This window comes from Oryctolagus cuniculus, chromosome 13 (assembly GCF_964237555.1).
Source record: "Oryctolagus cuniculus chromosome 13, mOryCun1.1, whole genome shotgun sequence".
Taxonomy (NCBI): Eukaryota; Metazoa; Chordata; class Mammalia; order Lagomorpha; family Leporidae; genus Oryctolagus; species Oryctolagus cuniculus.
This window is the reverse complement of record NC_091444.1, coordinates 21780818-21803423: the sequence shown is the minus strand read 5'-3', so window position 1 is coordinate 21803423 and position 22606 is coordinate 21780818. Positions and strand designations below refer to the sequence as shown.

The following is a 22606-nucleotide window of genomic DNA, read 5'->3' as shown; positions in this document are numbered from 1 at the left end:
AGAGAGAGTTGCAAAGGCTATTGCTAATGCTCATCTGGAGAAGGGGCCCCCGGTCACAGAGTGCAGGCCACCTGGGGAAGCTGGGAAGGCCAGGGAGCAGGAACACGGCCTGCCCGCCCATGACTCTAGGGCTGCTCGCTTTCAGGACTGTAAGATAACTGAGTTTGTGTGTCAAGGCACTACGTGGTAGTGTGGCGATTTGTTAAAGCTGGGGATCCTGGGGCTGTGTGGTATGAGCCAAGGCCACTGTTCTCTGTAGCATGAATGCTGCCCCCATGTGGACACGTCTGAGCTAGAGCCTTTAGCCAACACCAACTGCCAGACAAGTGGGAGAGGCCACTCAGCAGGGGAATTTGAAGTTCAGGTCAATAGTGAGTAGCTTTCACTATAAGTACATTTCATGCAATATTTGTGATAGACTAAAAAAAAATCTATGCATTGGTTATCTGAAATTTAATTAGGCATCTTGTATTTTTCATTAGATGTGGCAGTCCAGTCTGAGGGAATAAAATCTTCACCTGTAATGCCTTGAATTGGACTTGAAATTTAACCTTGGAGAAGTAATCCCAAGAAACTTTGTTCTCCTTCCTTAAGTGCATATAATCTCATTTGCAAAATGTAAGGTCTTGGGTTTCGGCACCAATGTAAGGCTGCCACCAAACACACCAGACACTGGAGTAAGGGAAAGGGTTTATCGGGGAAAACTCAGCAGATGAAGGGGCAAAGAAAGAAAAAGAGAGAGGAGAGTGTAAGAGAGAGAGAGGAGAGGAGCTAGCGAGGAGAAAAGAGAGAGAGAGCAGGAGAGAGAAGCAAGAGGAGCCAAGACAGAGGAGCCAGCCAGCCGAGAAAGAGAGCCAGCAGGGGAGAAGAGAGAGCCACGTGTTCAGGAACAGGTCCTTTTAAAACTTTGCCGGAGGGCGGGCAGGGAAATAGGAACAGCGAATCCCATTAGGGTGGGGGTGGGGCTGACACCGGTGGTTGGGCCACACTAAATCCTTTCATTTTAATTAAATATTTATTCATTTGAAAGGCAGAGGGACAGGGAGAGAGTGACAAAAAGAGATCTTCCATTCTCTGATTTACTCCCAAAAATGCCCACAATAGCCAGGGCTGGACCAGGCTGAAGCCAAGAGCCCAGAACTCCACCTGAGTTTCTCCCATGGGCGGCAGGGGCCTGCACCCATGTGGGAGACCCAGAAGAAGCTCCTGACTCCTGGGTTTGGATGGACCCAGCTCCAGCCGTCGCAGCCATTTGGGGAGTGAAGCAGTTGCCCAGAATCCTATGGATAGTGGCTTTTTTTTTTTTTTCCACAAAATCTAGATTTAACCAGGGGAGGAGCAGAATAACAGTTAACAACCACTCAGAGGACTGGAATAATAACCATTCAGAGATCTGGAAGAACAAGCAATCAGGGGCAGGGGTAAAAACCCATTAGAGGGCTGGAATTGGCAATCTCTCTAGCCATCTAGCCTATTCTCATAATAAAACTAAGTGTTGGGCCAAGGCTGTGGTGCAGCAGGTTAAACCCTGGCCTGAATCACCAGCATATGGACGCTGGTTCAAAAGCTGGCTGCTCCGCATCCAATTCAGCTCTCTGCTGTGGCCTGGGAAAGCAGTAGAAGATGGCCCAAGTCCTTGGGCCCCTGCACCTGTGTGGGAGACCTGGAAGAAGCTCCTGGCTCCTGGCTTCAGATTGGCACAGCTCCGGTCCTTGTGGCCAACTGGGGAGTGAACTAGTGGATGGAAGACATCTCTCTCTCTCTCTCTTTCTGTGTGTGTAACTCTGACTTTCAAATAAATAAATAAATATTAAAACAAACAAAAAAACTAGGTGTTGCTAAAGGCAGCCTGTGGGAAGAGGCAAGCACTTGGTGCACTCTTACAAGGACTCTCTCTCTCATTCCAGCAGGGATCTTACCTAACTGCCTATTAGCTCGTCTGACTCCTCACATCTCCCCCCTCAGAAGAATGGACCCTAGTGGTAAAGGGCAATGACCTCGCTGGCTGCTTCGTGCTGAGAGGGGCATGGTTGGGGGATGGCCACAGGGCCTCCTCTTCCTTTGAGGGATGGTCTGGAAGTTAAAAGCCACGCTGTTAACATGTTTTAGACCCAAGCTCAGTGTTTGACTTCAGTCCTGCCATCAGTGTGGGTGCCAGTTGAATTCTTTCTGCAGAAATTCACTGCTCCCATGTAGCCACAAAACTGGGGTGGGCATTTGGTATAATGGTTACACCAAATTCAAGTGGAGCCTGGATTCAAGTCCTGGCTCCACTGCTGGTTCCAGCTTCCTGCTAATGATGCCCTGAGTGTCAGTAGATGATGGCTCAGGTCTTTGGGTCCCTGCCACCCACGTGGGAGATCTGGATGGAGTTCTTGGCTCCTGGCTTCTGCCCGACCTAGTTCTGACAATCGTGGGCATTTGGGGAGTAAACCAGTGGATGAGGGAGCACAGGCATTCTTTGTCTCTCACTCTCAAATTTAAAAAAAAAAATACAAAAACATATTCCTTTAGCACTTGAATTTCTAACTTTGGACTTTAGGAGGCATCCTGACTCCATCCTTGGGCTGCTAGTCCAGCCACTGCCCAGTCCCTGCCAGTCTTCCTGTCTAGGGCTCCCCAAGGAGCCCAGGTCCATCTGCAGGGCCTCCAACCTCATCATTCTGCCTTCCCCTTTCCCTTCTCCCCTCCAGCTCCTGGGGCTTACAGCTCAGCCACTGTGAACCTCTCCCAGGGCATCTTCCCTCCTTGGTAGAGTTTCCCCAGACACCAGTGGGTTCTGGAAGTCTCCAACCACAGGTTGTGGGGAACATGCTCACCTCCCAGATAAAGAAAGAACTATCTTTCTGAGAAGTGGAAGGCTCACTTCTGATCCACTCTAAGACTCTGTCCAATTGCCCATGTTCAGGGGCTCCCATGTGACTTACCTAGGATCCTCTAGATATTTTTCAGAAGCTTTTGGGAGTATAAGTTTAGGGAAGAAGAAAGGTGTTTTTTTTTTTTTGTTTTTTTTTTTTTTTTAAGCATAGCAGAATGTTCAGGAAGTCCCAGGGAAGGCCAAGAAGGCTTCATAGTTACAAACAATGTCTTCTCAGTGCCAGAGGCACCTTGGAGCTCCCAGAGCATGCAAGGTGGACAGCCAGGGTGCAGCTATTCTGACTGGGTGCCTGGTCCCAGCAGGCCCCCTTCTCAGCCTGGAAGACCAGACAAGGTAGGAGGGCTGTGCTGGGCCTGGCGGAACTCCGCCTTCTTCGCACCCGCCCTTCTCATTTTGTTTAGAAATGCTCCAGCCTGATGGGTAGCCCTTCACTTCCTCTCTTCCCCTTGTGCATCGTGTGTTCGAGGAGACCTTCTCATTCATAAAAAGCCACAGGGTCACGGGCACAGGTTTTACAATTAGAGCCACTTCCTTTCCCTTGCCCTTCAAACATCTTGGTCTTCTAAGTTTTCAGGTTTTGTATCAAACTTTCTTTCTTTGCACATTAGACTCAGTGAGCCTACATTGACACCAGAAGTCCATAGTTTACCAGAGTCTGTAAAGGCTCATTAGGGGGTGTACATCCTGTGGGTGTTGGACAAATCTAGGATGATAGAGTGCAGCAACCCTTACAGTGTCATACAGATTAACTTCACCACCCTACAAGTCCTCTGTGCTTTGCCACGGCCCTGCCCACCAACTCTGGCAATCATTCTTCTTTTTGCTATATCCAGGTAGAACTCTCACTTTGGTATTATGGGCATGATCCTTTTTGGATTGACTTCTTTCACTTAGTAATTTGCATTCAAGGATTCTCCTGCCTTTTCATGGTTTGATAGCTTATTTTTTAATTAAATGAAATTTATTTATTACTTATTTATTTGAATGGCAGAGAAAGAGAGAGCAGGTACATGCAAGAGAAAGATCTCTCATCAACTGGGTCACTCCTCAAATGCCTGCAACAGCTGGGACTGTGCAAGGCCAAAATCAGGAGTGGGAAACTCAGTCTGGATCTCCCATGTGGCCCCAGCTATCTGAGCCATCACCTGCTGCCTCCCAGGAAGCTGGAATTGGGAGCAGAGCCAGGATGGGATGCATGTGTCCTAGGTGGCATTGTCCACTGAGCAACTCTGACATTCACCTGTGACTGGGGGTTTGGAGTTCAGGAGGAAGCAGGCTGGCAACAAGGCCACAGCAGGTGTGGGCAGACACTGGACAGCTGCATCTTTGGGCAGTCAAGGTGGAAATCTCCTTTGTGCAACCGACCTTGAGTCAAGCATTTAGGATTTTCTATCGGTGCCTGGACACTCCGCTTTGAAGCTTTCTTTTCTTTTTTTAAAGATTTATTCATTTATTTGAAAGGCAGAAAGAGATAGAGATACAGATAGAGAGAGCGAGAAAGTGAAATCTCCCATCCACTGGTTCACTCCCCAACTGTCCACACAGCCAAGGCTGGGCTAGGTGGAAGCCAGGAGCTGGGAATACCATCTGGGTCTCCCACATGGGTAGCAGGGACCCAAGTATTTGGGTCATCTTCCATTGCTTTCCCAGGTGCTTTAGCAGGGAGCTAGATGGTGAGTGGAGCAGCCGGGACTCCCCAGGACTGGAACTGGCCCTCTGATGTGGGGTGGGATGCCAGTGGCACAGGCAGCCGCTCAACCTGCTAAGCCACAACACTGACGCTTTAGCTCACACAGTTAAAGTTGGGAGGGGTCAGGCCCTCAGGTGTTTCAGTGTTTGCTCCCTTCTTAGGAAATGATCTCTTTCTGTGGTGTGCCAGTCTGAGGACAAGCCTGGGATGAGAGTGGATCCCTTGGTGTGGTGCAGAGGGCGATGCTGCTACCTGCAATGCTGGAATCCTGTATGGGGCCAGTTCATGTTCCGGCTGCTCAGCTTCCAATCCAGCCCCTGCTATGGCCTGGGAAAGCACAGAAAGATAGCCCAAGTGCTTGGGCCCCTGCACCCACATGGGAGACCCAGATGAAGCTCCTGGCTCCTGGCTGCAGCCTGGCCCAGCACTGGCTGTTGTGGCCATCTAGGGGCTCAACCAGCAAATGGAAGCTCGCTCTCTGTCTTCCTCTTTTCTGTAACTCTTTCAAAATAAATAAATAGATAAATATATTTTTTTTTAAAAAGTGGATTTCATGTCACTATTAGTGCCCTAGTGTAAATTAAAATCAGGGAGCAGATATAATAGCTGAATATATTATATGGTGTAAGCTAGAGACTTACACCATAAACATCCTTTTAAAATTTTTTAAAAAATTTATTTGAAAGGCAGAGGTACAGAGATGCAGAGGCAGAGAGAGAGAGAGAGAGAGAGAGAGAGAGAGAAGTCCTGCATCTGCTGATTCACTCTCCAAATGACAGCAACAGCCAGAGCTGGGCCTGTCGGAAGCCAGGAGCCAGGAGCCTCCTCCGGGTATCCCACGTGGGTGCAGGGGCCCAAAGACTTGGGCCATCTTCTACTGCCTTCCCAGGCACATCAGCAGGGAGCTGAGTTGGAAGGGGAGCAGCCGAGACCCAAACCGTTGCCCGCATGGGATGCCAGCACTGCAGGCCGCGGCTTCACCCACTATGCCAGAGAGCCAGCCCCACAACATTAAAGATCTTAAATAGAAGCCTTTAAGAAATGCATCCAGGGGCTGGCGCTGTGGCACAGTGGGGTTAAAGCCCTGGCTTGAAGAGCTGGCATTCCATGTGGGTGCTGGTTCTAGTCCCAGCTGCTCCTCTTCCTATCCAGCTCTCTGCTATGGCCTGGGAAAGCAGTAGAAGATGACCCAAGTCCTTGGGCCCCTGTACCCACGTGGGGGACCCGGAAGAGGCTCCTAGCTTTGGATAAGTGCAGCTCCTGCCGTTGCGGCCATCTGGGGAGTGAACCAGCGGATGGAAGACCACTCTCTCTGTCTCTACCTCTCTCTGTAACTCTTTCAAATAAATAAAACAAATCTTTTTTTTTTTTTAAGAAAGAAATGCATTCAAGAGGCCTGAAAGTTTAATAAAACGTGAGTGCAATTAATTTTTCCGGAATTTAAGCAAAATTGAATGGAAAGAGAGCTGGCAGAGCGTCTACTCAACGCACTACCGAGTACAGATCCAGTGGGAAATAAAAAAAAGAAAAAAGAAACGAATGCACCCGCCTTGAGACACACAGCGCCCACGGCAGCGCCTCCGGGCCCACAAACTCGCGCAGGCGCAGACCCGGCGGAGGGAGGCTCGGCCTGGTCGGGGCGGGGACGCCCCGGGAGCCGCTCCACTCGGCCCCGCCCTCTTCAGTTCCCGGCCTGGCCACTGGGGGCGGCCGCGGCCTCCGCAGCGGCGACGGCCGCGGATCTGCGCTGCCCGGGTTTCCTGCCGGGCCTCTTTCGCGGCCGGGCCCAGCATGGCTGCCTCCAGGGCCGCGGGCCGGGGCATCGTAGCGCGCTCGCGTTCCTGACAGCCTCTGGCTTCTGTGCGCTCCTTGCTTTCCCCCGGCCACCCCAGCAGACATGTTTGCCAAGGCCTTTCGGGTCAAGTCCAACACGGCCATCAAGGGGTCGGACAGGTGAGGGAGGGACCGCGTCTGTTGTGCCCACGAGGCCCCCTGGACTCCTCGGCCCTGCTGGCCGCAGCCCCACGGCCGTCTCTGGCCGGGCCCGCCGACCCGCGGCGGAGGCCGAGGGGAACAGTCCGGGGAGGCACATTTTGAGGGTGAGGAAAGTAAGGGGGCCTGCCTTATCTGCCAGGCCGGTTTGGGGGGGTCTTTTAGGGAGTTTAGTTTAAAGAAGGTTTGTTTCAGTCGGAACTTGCGAGGATGCGGAAAAGGCAGTAATACAGGGTCCCTGCCCTCCGAAGAAGTTAGAGCTCCTTGGGAGAGTTCAGACTGGGTCGGGGGAGGCGCCCTGGGAGCTCAAAGTACGGGAAGAAAAGTGTTGAGTGGTTCCTTCCTGCAGGGGAGGCAGGTGGCGGCGGCGCGGAGGACTGTAGCCGGTCACACAGCATCGCCAGTACAGACACCGCGTTTGCCAGCCGGCGTCCTGCAGTTGGCATTGTTGGTGCTGTGGTGTAGCCTGTTTCATCGTAAGCTGACAGACTTGCCCAGAGAGGGGCGGGTCTGAGGGCCAGGCATGGAATCAGGAGAGCAGGGCCGTATTTTCTGTAGCAGGCTAATTTGGGTTGTTCATTTAGGCTTCAGTTTTCCCAGCCATAAAGAGAAAGACGGGCGCCAGGAACCTGGGGAAATTGCAGAGCGCTGGATGAGAAAGAGAACAGGCTGTTGAATCAGACGCGGTTTTATAGTGAGCCCTGAGTTCTCTATGTGCTTTCTGCAGGAGGAAGCTCCGGGCTGACGTGGCGGCTGCTTTTCCCACCCTGGGCACAGATCAGGTCTCTGAGTTAGTCCCCGGCAAGGAGGAGCTCAACACTGTGAAGCTGTATGCCCACAGAGGGGATGCAGTGACTGTGTACGTGAGTGGTGGTAACCCCATCCTATTTGAACTGGAGAAAAATCTGTATCCGACAGGTATGGCAATGGGATGGAGAGGGCCATGACTATAGTCCTCGTGTAACCGCTGCCTCTCTTTCTCTCTTCCCTTAACCTGCCTCATGGGTGACCAATGAGCACAAAAATCTCCCGCTACCATCCCTCAGGGTCTTTTTGGCCTGGCCTTCCTAGAAATGGGGTCTTTCACAACCAGAGCTGCTGTAGGAGGGAGGCGGAGGGGGCTGATCCAGACCAGCTGGTTGCAAAGGGAAGTTCTGAGATGAGGGAGCGATGGCTGAGGAGCTTAGAGTGGGTTCAGTAGGGGTAGGGCTGAGGTCTTCAAAGTGACGTGATTTCAGGGCATTTTGCTTTTCAAAACCGTCCTTAGTAGGACATTCATGCTACTGACAAGAGCTACTGTGCTAGAAGTGCGCTACATAGTGATCTTAGTGATAAACTTCACTCGGGGTGGCTCACAAGGAGTCTGAGGCTCTGACTGGCAGGGACGCCTCTCCTCTCTTCCACGGCTGCTGACTTTTCTCTGATGTTTGCTGCAGCTGTGCAATGCAGTCTCCTTAGGCGATGCCTTCTTCCCCACCCCCACTTCCCTGCGATTCTTGAAGACAAACGTGGACCCTTTCTGAGCTAAGCGTCTTACTGCTGTTCACTCTGCAAACAGAAGAAATAGAAGCGGTACATGGAGAAGTTTGCAGGCTGGCTCCCTGCTCTTCAGTGACTTCTGAGGTCATAAGTGGAAGCCTCGTGGGCTGTCTGTGCCCACTTGTATCCACGTGGCCGTTTCCTGCTGTTGCATTCCAGGTGGACGATGGGTGCCTCCCAAACTCAAGTGACACCCAGTTTCTTAGGTCTCTGCCTTTCTCAGGAATGAAACCTCTTGGGTGTCCCCTCACAACTTCTCTCTGGCTTTGAGTTCAGTTTCTTTTCTGTTCTAATTACAGTGACCGTCGTGTCAGGCTTTGCCAGGTCCCTAGGAGATTGAGTGTTCGGTGGTTAAGTGATTTCTGGTTTGTTTGTGTAGTGTACATGCTGTGGTCCCATCCCGATCTCCTACCGACCTTCACAACATGGCCTCTGGTACTGGAAAAACTGGTGGGGGGAGCAGGTAAGAGAATTTCCTGTATTCAGATTGGCTGTAACCTACTTAGGGAGGGCAACCAATTTAATCGATGTCCCCATTTTATGGGTTCGGATGGTTGAAAGGTAGAGTTTCCCTATGTCTGTGTTACACCTCTCACATGGCTGGTTCTGTGGGCCCTCTCAGCCTCCCGGACCTGTTGTGAGGCTCAAAGAAGACAAGTGTTGTGCTAGAACTCTGTGAGTGGCCATTTGCTGTGCGTTAAACCAGCCAGCCGAGTTTAGGGAACCAAGACAAGCTAGTACGTGCTGTAGAACACCCTTCCTGGTCGGGTTTCATCACCAGCCTCCCAAAGGGAGGTCTGACAAGCTACCATTTTCAGTTTCCATTGTGAATAACATAGTTTCTACTTAATCGATGTTTCTTTGTCCAGCAAATGAATAAATGATGGAGTAAAACATGACATTGGATGGAGGCAGAAATGAGTTGTGATGCTTCTGTTTGCTGCAGATTTGATGTTGCCGGGACTTGTGGTGCCCCCTGCTGGTCTGCCTCAGGTACAGAAGGGCGACCTCTGCGCCATTGCCTTGGTGGGGAACAGGTACGGTGTCTCTGGGGGGAGGCTGAGGTGAAAGGGGGGGAGAAGGGGAACGATAGCTTTCAAAGCTTATGGGCCCAGAATGGAAAGGAAATCCAAGTTTCCTTGGAAGAAGCAGAGAGTGGACCTGCTGTTGGACTGGCATTGGGTCCATGGGGTGCCTGAACGTCTGGGCTGGGGGTATTTGCTGCTGTGACGGTTTTGTTGGTCTTTGCTTTTTTGTAAATAACTTTAGGTTTACAGAAGAGCTACAGGGATGGTACAGATTCTGATTGACTCCTTAGCCAGCTCCCCTCAGTGGAACATCTTACATAACCACAGTGTCATTGTCACAACTGTGCGATTATTATTGGTACAACACTTAGCTAAATTCCATACCTTTCAGTATTTCCCATCTGTTCTGCTAGTGTCTTTTCTGTCAAGGGTCCTGTCCACGATATCAGCTCGCGTTTAGTTGTCATGTCAGTCTCCTTCTTCCTGACTTTTCTGTTGGTCTTCTTCTTCTTCTTCTTCTTTTTTTTTTTTTTTTTTTAGATTCATTTATTTATTTGAAAGTCAACGTTACAGAGAGGCAGAAGCAGAGAGAGAGAGAGAGTTCTTCCATCCGCTGATTCACTCCCCAGATAGCCACAATGGCCAGAGCTGCGTCAATCTGAAGCCAGAAGCCAGGAGCTTCTTTCAGGTCTCCCACACAGGTGCAGGGGCCCAAGGACTTGGGCCATCTTCTACTGCTTAGCAGCAAGCTGGATCAGAAGTGGAGCAGCCAGGACTAGAACCTGGTGCCCATATGGGATGCCAGCACTGCAGGCAGCGGCTTTACCTGCTATGCCACAGTACTGGTCCTGGTCTGCTTCTAATTAATTTTAATAGCTTTACTGATATATAGTTTAGCTCCATTCAGATTCACCAATTTTAACGTATAATTCAATGACTTTTAGTACATTTACAGAGGTATTCAGCCATCACCTCACTGTTTTCTTTTACACATAAATCAAAAGGTAATTATATGAACAATTCTGAGAAATCAGAAGTCCCCTCACCCCACAGTCTTTTTCTTCCAGAGTTAACCACTATCATTTTTTAAAAAAATTGATTTATTTGAAAGGCAGAGTTACAGAGAGCAGAGAGAGAGAGAGGTCTTCCATCTGCTAGTTCACTCCCGAAGTGTCCGCAGCTGCTGGAGCTGGACCAATCCGAAGCCAGGAGCCAGGAGCTTCTTCTGGGTTTCCCACATGGGTGCAGGGGCCTAAGGACTTGGGCCACCTTCCACTGCTTTCCCAGGCCATAGCAGAGAGCTGGATCAGAAGTGGAGCAGCCGGGACTCAAACCGGCACCCATATGGGTTGCCAGCACTGCAGGTGGTGGCTTTACCCGCTACACCATAGCACCGGCCTCAACCATTATCATTTTGCTGTACATGCTTACTGCCTTTTCTCAGTGCATCTACATGTGAGCATCTAAAAGGGTATGATTTGAGGTGTGTCTCTTTAAAACCACAAACCAACAATGATGCAGTGTATGCATTTTTTTAAAAAATATTTATTTATCTGAAAGGCAGAGTTAGAGAAAGAGAGACATAGACATCTTCCATCTGCTGGCTCACTCCCTAGATGGCTGCAAGGACCAAGGCTAGGCCAGGCCAAGCCAAGTGCCTGGAATTCCTTCTGGGTCTCCTCTACGGGTGGCAGGGCCCCAAGCACTTGGGTCACCTTCCGCTGCTTACTGAGGCACATTAGCGGGGAGCGGAGTTGGAAGCAGAGCAGCTGAGACTCACCAGCACTCGTGTGGGATGCTGACATCACAGGCAGCAGCTTAACCCACTGCGCCACAGTGCCGTCTGCCGTGGTGGTTTTTTCAGTTCGTGGGTATGGATGTTTTCCTTGTCAGCACACAGCTGCTGAGTCTTCTTCACTTGCTGTGTGGCCGTGGGCAAGTCCTCCCCAGCAGACATTTATGTTGCCTCCCACTCGTCTCTACCACAAGCAGTCCTGTTGATGCCTCTAGGGACGCTGGAGCCACTACTTTCACAGAGCAGATACGGAAAAGCAGCACTGTTAGTTTGAAGCTGATGCCTAGTTTCTGTTTGCCTTCAAAAAAGCTGTGTCCATTTGTTCTACTCACAGCGTATTTGGAGCCTGTTTCCCTGCACTGTGGCCAATGCTGGATATAGGTCATATTCATTTGTGTTACGCTAGTGAGTGATGATTGAATACTATTACTATTTTTTAGAATTTTTGTTTATGTTTATTTGAAAAGAGAGAGAAAGATCATTGGTTTATCTGCCAGTTCACCAAGTGCCTGTCACAGCCAGGGTTAGGCCAGACTGCAGCCAGGAGCTTCTTCCAGGTCTCCCACGGGAGTGCAGGAGCCCAAACACTTGGGCCATCTTCCACGGCCTTCCCATGTACGTTAGCATGGAGCTGGAGTAGAAGTGGAACAGCTGGGAATCAAACTGATGCCCATATGGGATATCAGCGCTGCAGGCGGCGGCTTAACCCACTGCTCCACAGCGCTGGACCCTGGCTATGTAGTTTCACAGAGCAAGCCCTGATACAAAGAGCCAGCTCAAGAGGAATCTATAGTTGGCTCCACTGCTTATCTCTTGTCTCTTCTCCATGGCATCCCTCCACCTCCTTTATGGTGTATGAGTTACCTCCCCTCTCGACTTCCTTACAGGATGGCTATGATTCCTGCAGAGTAGGGGAGATGGTTTATATTTTTGGAATTAAAGAAAAAGAACTGGGGGCCGGCGCTGTGAGGCAGCAGGTTGAAGCCCTGGCCTACAGCGCCAGCATCTCATATGGGTACCAGTTCGAGTCCAGCTGCTCCACTTCTGATCCAGCTCCCTGCTATGGCCTGGGAAAGCAGTAGAAGGTGGCCCAAGTGCTTGGGCCCCTGCACCCACATGGGAGACCCAGAAGAAGCTCCTGGCTTCAGGTCAGCTCAGCTCTGGCTGTTGCAGTCGTTTGGGGAGTGACCCAATGGACAGAAGACCTCTCTCTCTGGCTCTACCTCTCTTTGTAACTCTGTCTTTCAAATAAAGAAAATACATCCTTAAGGAAAAAGAACTTTGGGGGCAGGTATTTGGTGAAGTGGTTAAGATGTCACCTCGAATGCCAGCATTTTATATCGGAGTGGCTGGGTTCCCACTCTGCTTCCCGTTCTAGTTCCCTGCTAATGCATTTCCTCGGAGGCAGCAGGTGATGGCTCAAGTGCCTGGGTCCCTGCCACCCGTGTGGGAGACCTGGATTGAGATCCAGGCTCCTGGCTTTGGGATGGCCCGGCCTTGCAGGCATTTGGGGAGTGGATGGAAGATCTCTATTTGTATGCCTTTCAAGTAAAATGAAAATAATTTTTTTTTAAAAAACAAACTTTAAATGTCCTTCCATGTGCTTCCCATGTTTGATTTATGAAACAGAGGCAGTGATAATTTCATAACAGGAGTCTACACAGAAGGCTAATGTTTGACCCAGGAATTATTGAGTCATCTACGGAGAATTTGAAGGAAATGGAGATTGGACCGAGTTAGTTTTGTAGTACAAGTGGAAGTTTGAAGTTGGTGACTGTGGTCCTTTTCCTTGTGTGGGAAGGTGGTCCTGGCGTGTGCTCTGGGAGCCTTTCCCTGACCCTGGTCCCTGGCCTTCCTCCTCTCAGAGCCCCAGTAGCCATTGGAGTTGCTGCCATGTCCACAGAAGAAATGCTGACGTCAGGCCTGAAGGGAAGGGGCTTCTCTGTGCTCCACACGTACCAGGACCACCTGTGGTGGGTACAGCCTTTCTTCTCTTCACAGGGAGCGGTGCGGGTGGAGAAAGAATGGGGCCCGAGGCCCAGAAAAGAGAGCCTTAGTCCCTGCTGAGTCCTTAGGCAGGTTGCTGGCACCAGACTATGTTTCCTTGACAGCTGGGGAGAAAATATTTTTTTCCTGTTCAGATAAGTTAGAACTTGATTTTCAGGGGGAATTGTAGATCCCAGATTTGGAGGAAGACCTTAGGGACTGGCTCCTCTGCCCTCCCTGTGGTGATACTGGCATTTGGTGTTGGTTTTGCTGGTCTGGCCTTACCTGCCAAGCACCTCATGACAGGTGCTTCTGAATCCAAATCAAAGCAGGTTAGGTTCTCAGCCCCAGGACATAGTCTGATGAGGCTCATTCATCAGGTTTCACATTTCAGGTCTCCCCCTCATTACAGAAGTAACACATCCGGAATGTAGCCATTGCTTTTAAAGCCACGTACCTGTTCCTATTCTGGTCATTTTCCGGTCGTTTTACCAGATGAGTAAACAAGTGATGTAGCTGGCCTTTTAGCCGAGTGCCGAGGCCACGAGGCCGTGTGGCTGTGTGGTGTAGATTCAGCCTTACCTTTCCGAGCCCAGCCTTGGAGATACTCTTGATAAGTGCTGGCCAAGCCCTGCTTTGCTGGAGGTGCAGCTCATTAGCCTACTTTTCCAGCAGGATTTCCAGAGCTGTTGATTGCTGTCCTCTGGGCACCTTGCTTTGTAACCATCTGGGCAAGAGCAGTCAGGTTCAGGTTGTCTAAATTTTTCTATCAGTAGCTGCCTTAGTCTCCCTTCCCCTTAAAAAAAAAAAATCATGCTATTTACCTGATGGTGCACTTTGGCCTGCTGTGAACAGTACCAGACAGACACACTGCAGCTCTGAGTTGACAGCTTCTCTCTGCCTACTCTGCTGTGGCTTTGCTTTTTTCCCCTGTCTTTCTAACGCTCAGTGGCTTACAAGCAGGGCTGTCTTTACTGTGCACATTTGAGTGTGTTCGATTAACAGAAGCCACTGATTTTGCAGCCCCTGAGCAGCCCAGGTGTCTGTATTTTGCTCTCTACGCTGGGCCTCGGGTTTCCTTCACCAAACGCGTGCTGCCGATGCAGTCTGAGTTTTGTGCTTAGTTCAAGATGGTTCTGCTATTTTTAACTCGTCTAAGCAGAATACTTTAGGGACCTAACTTTAACTGCTTTTTCTTTTATTTTTCTCTGTCTCAGGATGTGTGTTAACGATACCTGTATTATTCCTTTGGGATAAGGAAGAGGAAAGGATTTCCCCATTTTAGAGATGAGGGAACTGAGGCTGATGGGGGACTGGCTCCAGGACTGAAAGTAGTGTTGAGACGAGAGCAGAGGCTCCCTGTCCCCTCTCAGACGCTCCTGCCTGGGGGCTCGTGCTTGCTGTGAGCCTCTGGCTGCCTCTCCCCGCCCAGGAGAGCAATTTGGCTGCTTCCTGGTGTTTCTGACATGAGATTTTTGCAGGCGATCTGGAGACAAGTCCTCTCCACCTTCCATTGCTCCCCTGGTGGTGGATCCTGCAGATCTCAATGATGACAAGGAGTCGGTCCAGGTGAACCCCGTGCTGCAGGGAGAGGAGGAGGGGAATGGGGAGACGGCTCTCTCAGAAGCCACCAGCGCTGGGGGCCAGGACCAAGACCCCACAGACAGCAGAACCCTTCAAGGTACGGCTCTAGGAGTGCAAGGACACATCTCCCTTTCTCCAGTCGAGGCGCCTGGTGTGCCCCCTCATCTGAGAGCAGAGGGTGGTGCAGCAGCCCTGTGACATGTTGCCTAGGAGTTCGAGTGCACCCTGCCCCCCTCGCGGTGCCAGTCTGCCCTGGCCTCGGGGCTGTTTCCAGCTCCAGAGCCCTCCAGGGTTTTATGTGGCTCAGATTCTCTGCGTGAGTGCCCCTGGCTTCGTGGAACTTGTGGGCTGACCCCTTCCCTGGGACTCAGGGCTCAAGAGTAAGAGCTGGGGCGGGTTCTTTTCAAGGCCCAGAGGCTGAGGCCGGGGTGGAGCTGGGCCGGGTGGGCCTTCTGCCTCCCTCAGGAAGGAGGTGATCCGGTCTTTGCCTTGCAGAGCAAATGGATGAGCTGTTGCAGCAGTGCTTCTTGCACGCCTTGAAGTGCCGCATCCAGAAGGCCGACCTCCCGTTGCTCACCAGCACGCTCCTCGGCAGCCACATGTTCTCCTGCTGGTACGGAAGGCACTGCTGGGGCCAGCAGCCGGGGAGGGCACAGGCTGAGGGGGGACTGGGTGGACCACGCCATGTGGCATGGTGGGGGTGGAGTGGAAAGCTGGCCTGGCGAATAAACCAGGTCCTGGGTTTTACAAACTTAGATTTTGGCCAGTGAAAGCATGTGGAGGAAATGGAAGGTTCTCTGAAATGGCCCCTGCTGGGGGTTCCAGGCTGTCTCGGCTCAGGCAGGTGACCTGGGAGAGACCCAGGACAGTGTCTCGTCAGGGGTCTCCCTCTGGAATGTTCAGTTCCCTCACAATTCTGAAAAATAGGTGGGCCCTCTATGCTCCCCCCGCATAAAGCATGAGCCATGAGGAGGGGTGGGGCGTTGAAGGAGGGGCCGTCGGGGTCTGAGCCTTCTACCTAGAACACACACACACACACACACACACACACACCCCACACCCCATAAAGCATGAGCCATGAGGAGGGGTAGGGTGTTGAAGGGGGGCCGTCGGGATCTGAGCAAAGCAGAGTTCTTCTAGGAGGAACAGGTGTGGACCCTCTACCCCCACCCCCACACATGCCATAAAGCAGGAGCCATGAGGAGGGGTTGGGTGTTGAAGGGGGCCATTGGGGTCTGAGCAAGGTAGAGTTCCTTAGGAGGAACAGGTGTGGACCCTCTACCCAACCCCTACACGCATGCATACTCACACTCACACACACCATAAAGCAGGAGCCATGAGGGGTGGGGCGTTGAAGGATGGACTGTCGGGGTCTGAGCAAGGCAGAGTTCTCTAGGAGGAAGAACAGGTGTGGACCCTCTACCCGCCCCCCCCCCCCCCCCCCATAAAGCAGAAGCCATGAGGCGTGGTAGGGCATTGGAAGTGGGGCCGTCGGGTCTGAGTAAGGCAGAGTTCCTCCAGCCGCTGGGCTTCTCTGAGCCGCTTCCAGCACTCGCAGGGTAAAGGTGAGATAGCCTGACCTCTGATAAGCACCCCATAAATACTGTTGTGTCAGGAGGCTTGCTTATTGATTTTACCCTAGGACTGAATTTCTTTCACTGGGGAGTCTTGCTCCATTTTTGGAAGTGGCTTTTAGTGTAGTCCCTGCCTGTTACACCCAGGCTGCTTCAAGGCGTCCTGCACAAGTTGTGAGATGTTTAGGAATTTGTCCTGACCCTGCTGGGTTCGAAGGACAGGGGAGAGGGGTCCTGGAATATTCTGTAGAACGGAGGTTCTTCATCTGTGGCAGTGGTTTCTGCTGGAAGAGCTCCCCAATAATCTTGCTGTTGAATATCATATTTTGAGAAAAGATAAGCTCTAGGGAGAGGGAAAGATTGTAGCTCTTACAGGAAGCCAGGTGGTAGCAGTTAGGGTTGGTAGGCCCTACCTCCGCGGTGCCACTGCAGCACTGGTGGTGGCCACAGGATGGAGCTTGCTGACCCTGCTCAACCTGGCTGCCTGGACTGTGAACTTGGTGATGGGAAGGTTCCTCTGGAGGTAGAGTTTTTGTTGTTAACTTAAGATTTACTTATTTGAAAGGCAGAGTTAGGGTGAGAATTTCCATCCACTGGTTCATTTCCCAGTTGGCTGCAACAGCTGGTGGTGGGTTGATCTGAAATCAGGAGCCAGGAGCTTCTTTCAGGTCTCCCACATGGGTGCAGGGACCCAAGGACTTGGGCCATCTTCTACTGCTTCCCCAGGCCATAGCAGAGAGCTGGATCGGAAGTGGAGCAGCCAGAGGCGGTGGCTTTACCCCCTATGCCACAGCCCTAGCCCTGAGGTGGAGCTTTTGAGGACATAGAAGTTCCTGTGGTTTGAGAGGAATCTAAAACTATATCCAGTATAATAGCTTTTACATGTGTTACTTTAAATTTAAATGAATTAAAATTAAATAAAACTAGAAATTCAGCTCCTTGGTCACATTAGTCACATTTCAATAGCCACCTTGGTGGCTCCCCCCTTGGAAAACACAGATGGAGACTCTGTGCCTTCATGGAAAGTTCTGTTACACAGCCCTGATCCAGGCATCCCTCAGTCTGTGAGGCTCTCGGATGCCCCCACTGGACAGAAAGTTCTGGAGCCACAGCATCTGTGTGAAATGAGTGTGGGGAGGAAGGCTGAGGCAAGACCATCCTCTCGGTGTCGGGCAGTCCCACCAGGTTGCTGTCAGCTTAAGTTGCCTTTTCCTCTGCCATCAGCCCTGAGGGACACCAGCTGGACATAAAGAAGTCAAGCTACAAGAAGGTAAGCAGGCACCTGCTTTGCGTTGTACTCAGAACTGCGTAGGGCACACAGGATGGGACGGACCCGCCTGGACACTGGGACAGCCTGTTGTGTGCAGGACGTGGGCTGGAATTGGGTTTTTGATTCCAGGGAAAAGGCCCCTTCCCTCCCCGCCCCAAAAAAACCCAAACAAAAAACCAGGTCTCCCTGGGTGGGTGGTCCCACTTCTTCCCTTTTGGCTCTTGCCTGTGTGACCAGAGTTCTGCACAACCTCCCGGGTTAGTCTCCGGCAGGGTGGATGGGTCTCCTGGTGGATGAGGGCAGGGTTCCTGCCCCGCTTGCCCCAGCACACCCCAGTGCTCCGTGGCGGGGCCCAGGAAGTCCCTGCCACTGGCCCCCTTTCCCGTAGCTCTCCAAGTTCCTGCAGCACATGCAGCAGGAGCAGATCGTGCAGGTGAAGGAGCTCAGCAGAGGGGTGGAGAGCGTTGTGGCTGTGGATTGGAGACACCCGAGGTGAGTGCGGGGCCTGGGCCCCGGCGCGGGGCTTGCCAAGATGCTCGTATCAAATGTGTTTTCTTTCCTTCTGCCGGGTTCTAGGATCACATCTTTCGTCATACCTGAGCCCTCCCTGACCTCCCAGAGTGTGCAGGAGGGTAGCAGGGAGCAGCCCTATCGCCCTCCAGACATAAAACCCCTCTACTGTGTCCCAGCCAGCATGACCCTGCTCTTCCAGGAGTCTGGCCACAAGTGAGTTTTTGGAGAGCAGCCCTTCCCTGCCTGCTTGGTGTCCTGGCCTCTGCTCCCTCTCGGAACTGTTCTTTTGTGACTGGAAAAGCCTTTTTCCCTGTCTTCCTTGCTCCTAAGTCCAGCTTCAAGCCCCGCCTTCTCTTTGGCAGTTTCTTGGGACTAGAAGAACCAGAGTAGGTGTCTTCCTTTTCTGCTGTCAAGCCTCTTCCCGCACGTGTGCCTGCCCCAGGAAAAGGGAAGAGAGTAGAGGTCAAAAGCCAAGGCAGGCATGTGCTGAGCAGGGCTTGAGTCTGGACGCTCCTGCTTTGTCTTTGGCCATAGCTTGAACTGATTCCCGGGTCCTTCTGTCCTAGGAAGGGGAGTGTTCTCGAGGGCAGTGAGGTCCGAGCCATCATCATTAACTATGCCAAGAAAAATGACCTGGTGGATGCAGACAACAAAAAGTGAGTGGGGAGGCAGAGAGCTAGGTCTGCCCCATTCGGTTTTCACCTTCAGACAGTGACGTGTTTGGGGAGGGTGTCTGGGGTGGAGTGCAGAAACCGTGGCGTCTCAGAAATCTTCCTGAGAGGTGGCTTCCAGAGTATTCCTGCTTAGGTTGCCTGGGTCCCACCATGCCGGCGACATCGGCTGTGGACTGAAGAGCCACCACTGATCTCAGGTGCACGTGGCTGCTGTGAGGTGTGGCATGCAAACTTCACCAACATTTTACCCAAGTTGTCATAGCTTTTTGGTATTATTTTCTCAGTAATTGTGAACAGGTGGTAAATTACCAAATGAAGAGAGTTCCATTCACCTTTTTTTCCCCTTACTTTCAAAAGACATCTTCCTGAACAAAAAGCTGGGTCCTACCAGCCTAATCTAACCCCCGTTTTAAAGATCTTCATTTTCTTTTTTCCTTGCTAGGCTCCTTGAAACTAATCCCAGAAAGCCATCACCCTGTTAGCAGAAATGAACTTGGTTCTGGGAGTTGCCGCATTCCATTTTCCACCACCTGCTTCACCTCCCAGGAAAGCTGGAGCCTCCCATCTGTAGGGCTTCTGCCCGGTTGACTGTGGTCCCTTGACTGAGTCCGATCCTGAATGACTGCCAGGGACAGATGAAGAATGAGCCCCGAGGTGGCCCTTAGGTCAGGGGGGTTGAATCTGGGATTTATTTCCTGCTGCTGCTTTCCCTCTAGTCTTGTGAAATTGGACCCCGTCCTGTGTGACTGCCTCCTAGAGAAACATGAACAGCATTCCATCATGAAGCTTCCGTGGGACAGCCTTGTGACCAGGTAACAGGAAGTGGCAGTGCTTCTCCAACTCCTCTGTCCCCTCCCGTAATATCTCTCACAGTACGTTTCAGAGTTGTCTGAGTTCTGGCTTTCTTTCCCCAGTTCCTAAGATAGCAGTCTGCGTAAGCACAGGCTGGAGTAATTCTCATGGGAGGGGTGGATCCTGAACAATTTGAGCAAATACCTTATAGAAGAACTTGAGAGGAAGAAAGAAAAGAGACATTATTAAAAATAAGAACTTCAGCCAGATATAGAAACAGAATAACACTGGGGGAATATCCTAAAGTCTTTAAAAAGAGACTATCTTTCTCATTTCTTTAAATTTTTTAAAAGTTTTATTTAGGAAGCAGAGTTACAAAGGGAGAAACAGATCTTCCATCCACTCTGGCCACAAGAGCCAGAGCTGGGCTGATCTGAAGCCAGAAGCTTCTTCCAGATCTCCCACGTGGGTGTAGGGTGTCAAACACTTGGGCCATCTTCCACTGCTCTCCCAGGCCATTAGGAAGGAGCTGGATCAGAAGTGGAGCAGCTCAAACCATTGTCCATATGGGATGTTGGCACTGCAGGTGGAAGCTTAACCTACTGTGCCACAGTGCCAGCCACATATCTTCCTTATTTCCACAGAAGCACAGGAGCCAGACTTATTGTTCATTGACCAAATCGGGCCTGCCACCTGTTCTTGTGAATAAAGTTTTATTGCAACACAGCTATACCCATTTGTGTGTTATCTGTGGGCTGCTTCTGTGCTGTTGTGTTGTCAGGATTGAGAAGCAGCAACAGAGACCACAAGGTCCACAAAATCTAAGATATTTACTGTCTGGATCTTTTATTGAAAAAGTTCGTCAATCCTGAAACATGCTAGCAGGAGAGAATTTTTTAAAAATATTTATTTACTTATTTTAAAGGCAGGGTCACAAACAGAGAGGGAAAGACAGAGTTTTTCCTTTGCTGGTTCACTCCTCAAAGGGCCAGAGCTGGGCTGATTTGGAGCCAGGAGCTTCCTCCAGGTCTCCCACGTGGGTACAGAGGCCCAAGCACTTGGGCCATCTTTCGCTGCTCTCCCGGGCTGCTTGCAGGGAGCTGGATTGGAAGTGGAGCAGCCGGAACTTGAACTGGTGCCTGCATGGGATGCTGGTGCTGCTGGTGGAGGCTTAACCTACCATGCCATAGCACTGTCCCCGAAAGATGCATTCTTCAAACCTTTCAGAAATGAGAAGCAGCACTGGGGGCAGCAGGCCAGGAAAGGGGTGTTCTTGAGACCAGCGGTAGCCTCCTCAGGGGACAGGGCAGGTTCTCTGAAGGCCAGGCCCTTGGACAGCTTCCTGTGACTCCGGTCCCTGGTGTTGCCTTCCCTGGATCGGCAGCTCTCCTCTCGGGCCACACTTTGAGAGCTTGACAGATAGATGGGCCTGTGCAATGCCGAGTTCCTCGGGTTGTGAACGACTGGCCGGCAGGAGCTGCCCAAGCCAGCTGCCTGCTGGCGGTGGGCGGGAGGCCGGGCTGTCTGTGGGTTTGATCACCGTACAGTTCCAAATGCCTGTTGCAGGTGCTTGGAAAAACTGCAGCCTGCCTATCAGGTGACCTTTCCCGGACAAGAGCCTGTTGTGAAGAAAGGGAAAATCTGTCCAATTGACATCACCCTAGCACAGAGAGCTTCTAATAAAAAGGTAATCTTTAAAAAGTCATAATGTTTGAAGAAACATCTTTTAAAAAAGGAAAAAGTACAATAGGTACAGTGTTTAAGGATGGTGATTTAATCTCTGCCCTAAGTCTCAGTCTTCCTGCAGTGATTGGCTCCAAACGCCTCAGAGATGGCCTAGGAAACGCCCGAGCTTCAGTGCTGGGCCCTGTGTGAAACGGCTCATGCTGGCCCTTCTCGCTCAGTGTCTGTAGGATTTTGTGCTGGGAAACCTGCTAGAGTCTGTCCCAGATGTAATCAAGGTTTTATTTTTATTTTTTTCTTAGTGTTACTTAATGGACTTCAGCTCTTCCACATCCTATTAATTCTTGGGCCTTACTGAATGAAAATCCCTTTTTTTTTTTTTTAATTGCTGAAGGGGTCAAGGGTGTTTAGCTTGGCAACACAGTCACTGGAAACAAATTACATGTGTCTTCAAATATGTGAAAAGCTGTCCTGTGGAAAAGCAGTGTTTACTCTGCCTGCAGAAGATAGAAATAGGATTATTGGGTGGAAATCCCAAGCAGACAGACTTGGGTTCAAAATGGAGAACTTTCTAGGAGTCTCTGCTTATGAGTGTGGGCTGTGGAATCCAACCCAGGTTCAGGTGCAGCTTTGCCTTGCTGGTTGACCTTGAGCAGATGAGTGTCTTCTCCCAAGTGTGCCTCTGTGAGGAAAGGGGGTAGTCCCTGTGCTGTGAGACACAGTAAGGATCAGATGAGGGGAGAATATGTGGTGGAGCTTTCAGAGTAGTACATGGCACACGAGCCATTAATAAATGAAAACCACTGATGGTAACCTTGTGTTAACTGTCTGGAACCTCTGTTGAAGTTCTTATGTGCCAAGCACAGTACTAAGCATTTTTTATACTTTTAATTTATTTACACTTGAATTTTTCTTTTAATTTAAGGGATACAAATTGCATGGGTTTCATATCTGCAGATTTAGGAACGTAGTGCTACTTCCCACCATACCCTCCCTCCTGCCCATGCTCTTAATTTTTACAAAGATCTATCTTCAGTTACCTTGCATTCATTAGATTTACCCTACACTGAGTAAAGAGTTCAGCAAATAGTACAAAGTAAAACACTGTTCCTCAACAGTAACGACAAGGGCTGCAAGCAGTCACTGAATCTCAAAATGTCAATTTCACTCCAATACATTACATTTTAGATACTGTTAGTTACCACAGATCAGAGAAACATATCTGACTTTTTGGGACCAGCTTATTTCAGTAAGTATAATGGTTTCCAGTTGCATCCATTTTGTTGCAAAAGACCAGATTTAAATTTTTTTTTTTTTTTTTACCACTGAGTAGTAGTCTATAGTGTGTATCTACCGTAATTGCTTTATCCAGTTATCAGTTTATGGACATTTGGCTTGATTCCATATCTTAGCTATTATGAATTGAGCTGCGGTGAACATAGGGGTACAGATAACTTTCATTTGCTGATTTCCTTTTGTTTGAGTAAATTCCCAAGAGTGGGATTGCTGGGTCATATATGGTAGGTCTATATTCAGCTTTCTGTGGTATCTCCATAGTGTGTTCCACAGTGGCTGCACCAACAGTGGATTAGGGTACCTTTTCCTCAC

General features: G+C 50.6%; 1 protein-coding gene across 6 annotated transcripts in view; it reads left to right on the top strand.

Moving 5' to 3' along the window:
* The first annotated feature begins 6267 nt into the window (after positions 1-6267).
* The window catches only part of EIF2D (eukaryotic translation initiation factor 2D), a 28093-nt gene continuing 11754 nt past the window's right edge, over positions 6268-22606 (top strand). Inside the window, exons 1-13 of one of the 6 annotated variants that reach the window (XM_051821272.2) lie at positions 6268-6521; positions 7288-7419; positions 8479-8562; positions 9046-9136; positions 12788-12895; positions 14390-14589; positions 14988-15105; positions 17291-17336; positions 17725-17828; positions 17913-18062; positions 18416-18505; positions 19240-19335; positions 20882-21002. In XM_051821272.2, coding sequence (XP_051677232.1) covers positions 8484-8562; positions 9046-9136; positions 12788-12895; positions 14390-14589; positions 14988-15105; positions 17291-17336; positions 17725-17828; positions 17913-18062; positions 18416-18505; positions 19240-19335; positions 20882-21002 — 1203 coding nt within the window. In that variant the 5' untranslated portion in view covers positions 6268-6521; positions 7288-7419; positions 8479-8483. Of the gene's footprint in view, positions 6522-7287; positions 7479-8478; positions 8563-8968; positions 9137-12787; positions 12896-14389; positions 14590-14987; positions 15106-17290; positions 17337-17724; positions 17829-17912; positions 18063-18415; positions 18506-19239; positions 19336-20881; positions 21003-22606 lie in introns of those variants that run through there. The other 5 variants (XM_002717549.5, XR_011381387.1, XR_011381388.1 and 2 more) reach the window with 5 other exon arrangements.